Consider the following 3,150-nt stretch of genomic DNA (forward strand, 5'->3'; position numbering starts at 1 on the left):
GATGGCACAATCAATAACGATGGATGAGGGGGTTATGAGGTTCACGAGAGAAGATATGCCAAATACGGTGACACTGCAAGGGAAGGAAGAGGAAGGAGAAGGAATCAACAGATGTGGGAAAGATTAGCACAAACCCAACACGAAAAAGCCTTTGTATGTGTGCGATTTTCGTATGACACTATATGTCCAGCCATCCATGCATAGCATAAAGTGCAGCACATCCGTCAGATTGTGCAGCACATCCATCAGATTGTCAATCGTATCAGGATCATACATTAAGTGTCGGATGTGCGGTAGTTCCATTCCTTTATCTCTATGTTCTGTTTCAGTGAGTTCCTATATTGAATATAGTGGGGAACAACACACATTGGTATAGATGCAGCTGAAGTTCACCATATTACACGAAAAATGACTTTGATATTACTTGGCAAAGGCAGATCCCCGAAGAACAAAACTATAACGGCCAGACACAATTACATGAATCAATTATACTTATGTGCTATAATCTCTACACCTGATGGCAAATACTCATGCAACTTAAACTCCATCTCTCAAGTCAAGAATACCAAAACGAAAAGGATGATGAAAAGAACCACCAAGAAAGCTATCATCATGATCTGCCCTTTCAAGCTGGCCTTTTTCAGAACCATAGCCACTCTTTTCTGCAAATCAAAAACGGGGGAGAAGTTCAGTCCATTGGAATATATATTATTTGTGCTCGCTGCAGTAATATGTTGCAAAAACATGCAAGGAACTCCAAACAACGTGTCCTGGGCTATAGTAAAAGATATAAGGCATACCTGCACAAAATCGAGCCGGTTGGAGGTAGTTTCCATGTCGAGGCTTAGTTCACCTAGAAGTTTTTCCTGATGAATGTAAAAAAAGGAGATAAGTACCGATGTGAGAAAGACATGACGTCTTATGGCACAATATAGTTAACCAAGCTCTTCATGTATATAGGAAAAGAAAGCAGCCAACAAAGGAAATCTAAATCATCCCATATTCTTAATGTTAGCGAGTACCTGTCCAACAAGCTCTTCGTGTATTGTGAGACCTACACCTCCAATTCGCTGGACACTAGCACTGAGCGCATCCAACTCATCATCCTGACGCCTATTGCAGAAGTACAACCATTTATTAATGGTAGTTTAAGAGCAGCTCATACAAGTACGAAAAAAAAACTAGAATTGTCCTCTGGAAGGTAGCATTACGTAAAATGCAGAGCTTCTACTTACAACATCATGATTCCGTGAGGAAGAAGTTCAATTCATTTTCTAAGTCTTAGGTTCTTATCTTTAAGTCTTAATTTCTTCGTTCTCAATAGATATATGGGCAAACATAGATCTTACGAGACAAGCTAAGTTTGTATAGAAGTTACTTCATCAGGAGCATCTGTTGATCAGATTCTGAAGCAATGAAGTCATCGTTATCCTGAGCAATGTGCTGCTTGGATCTGCCTAGTTCAGAAGGATTGACTGAACGTCCAAAGGCAGTCTTGTGCTTTCCAGCTTCAACATTCCTCCGTATGGATACTACCTAGAACATTTTCAAGTTCGTTACATACTATATCATATTCAATTTGCTACTGAACTTCGGGTTGTAGCTTAATCATTCATGTTAGCAGCAACATTGGCAAATATTCTGTAATAACATACCTGGTTGCGGGCGGTGCTAGTCCAGTTCCTCCGTTTCCCAATTTCAACCTCGTTAAGTCCATAGTAAGCTGGATCTCTCTCAGCAACAGAAATTGCCTTCTCTAACTCATCCACCTTAATTGCAACATTAAAGGCAGAAAACAGCTCAGAAATGGAACACGGTAAATACGACAAAAGGATGAGCACATGATTTGTACAACGACCAACTCTTAACCTTATCAATACGATATCATTGCCCAAAATATGACAAATACAATAAGAATATTCCTAAGATGGATTCGGTGCATCCCGGACAAAGGATTAGAATATTGCTATAGATATGGTTGTAAACTAGTGTACCTGCCATTGGACGCTCTCACAGGTGGTTAGCAGTTCTCTGGTAAGATGCACATACTCTCCTGTATTTTCAGGTGCTTGCTTCCATTGATTAAAAGTATCTTGTACTTTGTCAATCTGTACAACAATGGGGCAATGAAACAAGTTGTTATAGACATCATGGAAGAAAATAAAGAGACTGGTTCTAGGAATTCTTGAGAATAATTTTACAGGAAGGGAAAGGAATACATTATTGTCAACAAAAAATTCAAAACCCAATGGACAGAAAACTCTGGATGTATGCATATATGCAGCAATCAGGCATCATAGACAAGCTTCTCTGCAGGACACCAAACATGCACAAGATGCACGTAAACTAAGCAGCAGGTAGCACACACCCAAAATGTTTGGTCTCCATCTCAGATTTACACCGTCAATATTCACCAAGTCCTGCAATGGATCCAAAGCTGTAAACGCATGCACCCGGGATCCGAACCCACAAAGCCCCAATACAGGTAACCCACATTACCGGACCTCGTAGGAGCCAGAAGAATCGCGGATCATGGCTAGAGCATAACATCCCAGATTCGTGAATAGCGAAATGTAGAAACTAGAAACAAATTAAATATGAAATCGGGCGGGTGCAGGAGCGGGGAAGTGGGGAGGGAGGTCACTCACGGAATCCTGGATCTCGTCCTTGACGATGTAGAAGGGGTCCTGCGCGGGGGTCATGCTCTCATCGCCCTCCGGGGCAGATCTCGATCGGGAGCAGCTGGATCCGGGGAAGGAAGGGAGGGAGCGATGAGCTGATCTGAACACCTCCTCCTCCGCTCGCTCGCTCGCCCGGTTTGGTGGCACCGCCGAGGGAGAAGACGACCGGGGCAAACAAAATTATTTCTGGACCAATAAGTTGGTGGCCCACATTAATGGGCCGAGTGAGCTTACAGGCTTCACAGGCTGGGCCTCTAAGTATGTATGGGTTACCTAAACCGGTTTTGACGTTTATAACCATCTATTCTTTTATTGGAACTGTCACGGTTTGGGTAATCCCACGACAGTTCGAGAGGTGCGTGAGTTCACCACCAAATTTACCCCGGCCGTGTTATGTCTTGTTGAAACACAATTACCTAGAGCACGTGCCGAATTGTTGGCTCAGTCTTTCGGTTATAATAAAGTTTTT

At 42.5% G+C, this 3,150-nt stretch overlaps 1 protein-coding gene across 1 annotated transcript; it reads right to left on the minus strand.

Annotated features, from left to right (window-relative positions):
- Positions 1–397: 397 nt before the first annotated feature.
- On the minus strand, positions 398–2,893 carry LOC123096411 (syntaxin-61). Its single transcript, XM_044518153.1, has 7 exons — positions 2,649–2,893; positions 1,995–2,108; positions 1,656–1,769; positions 1,379–1,536; positions 1,023–1,113; positions 801–866; positions 398–662 (listed from the first exon to the last, which is right to left on the minus strand). The coding sequence occupies exons 1-7, from the start codon at positions 2,700–2,702 to the stop codon at positions 552–554; spliced, it is 708 nt and encodes a 235-aa protein (XP_044374088.1). The 5' UTR covers positions 2,703–2,893; the 3' UTR covers positions 398–551.
- Positions 2,894–3,150: the final 257 nt, after the last annotated feature.

This window comes from Triticum aestivum, chromosome 4D, assembly GCF_018294505.1.
Source record: "Triticum aestivum cultivar Chinese Spring chromosome 4D, IWGSC CS RefSeq v2.1, whole genome shotgun sequence".
Lineage (NCBI taxonomy): Eukaryota > Viridiplantae > Streptophyta > Magnoliopsida > Poales > Poaceae > Triticum > Triticum aestivum.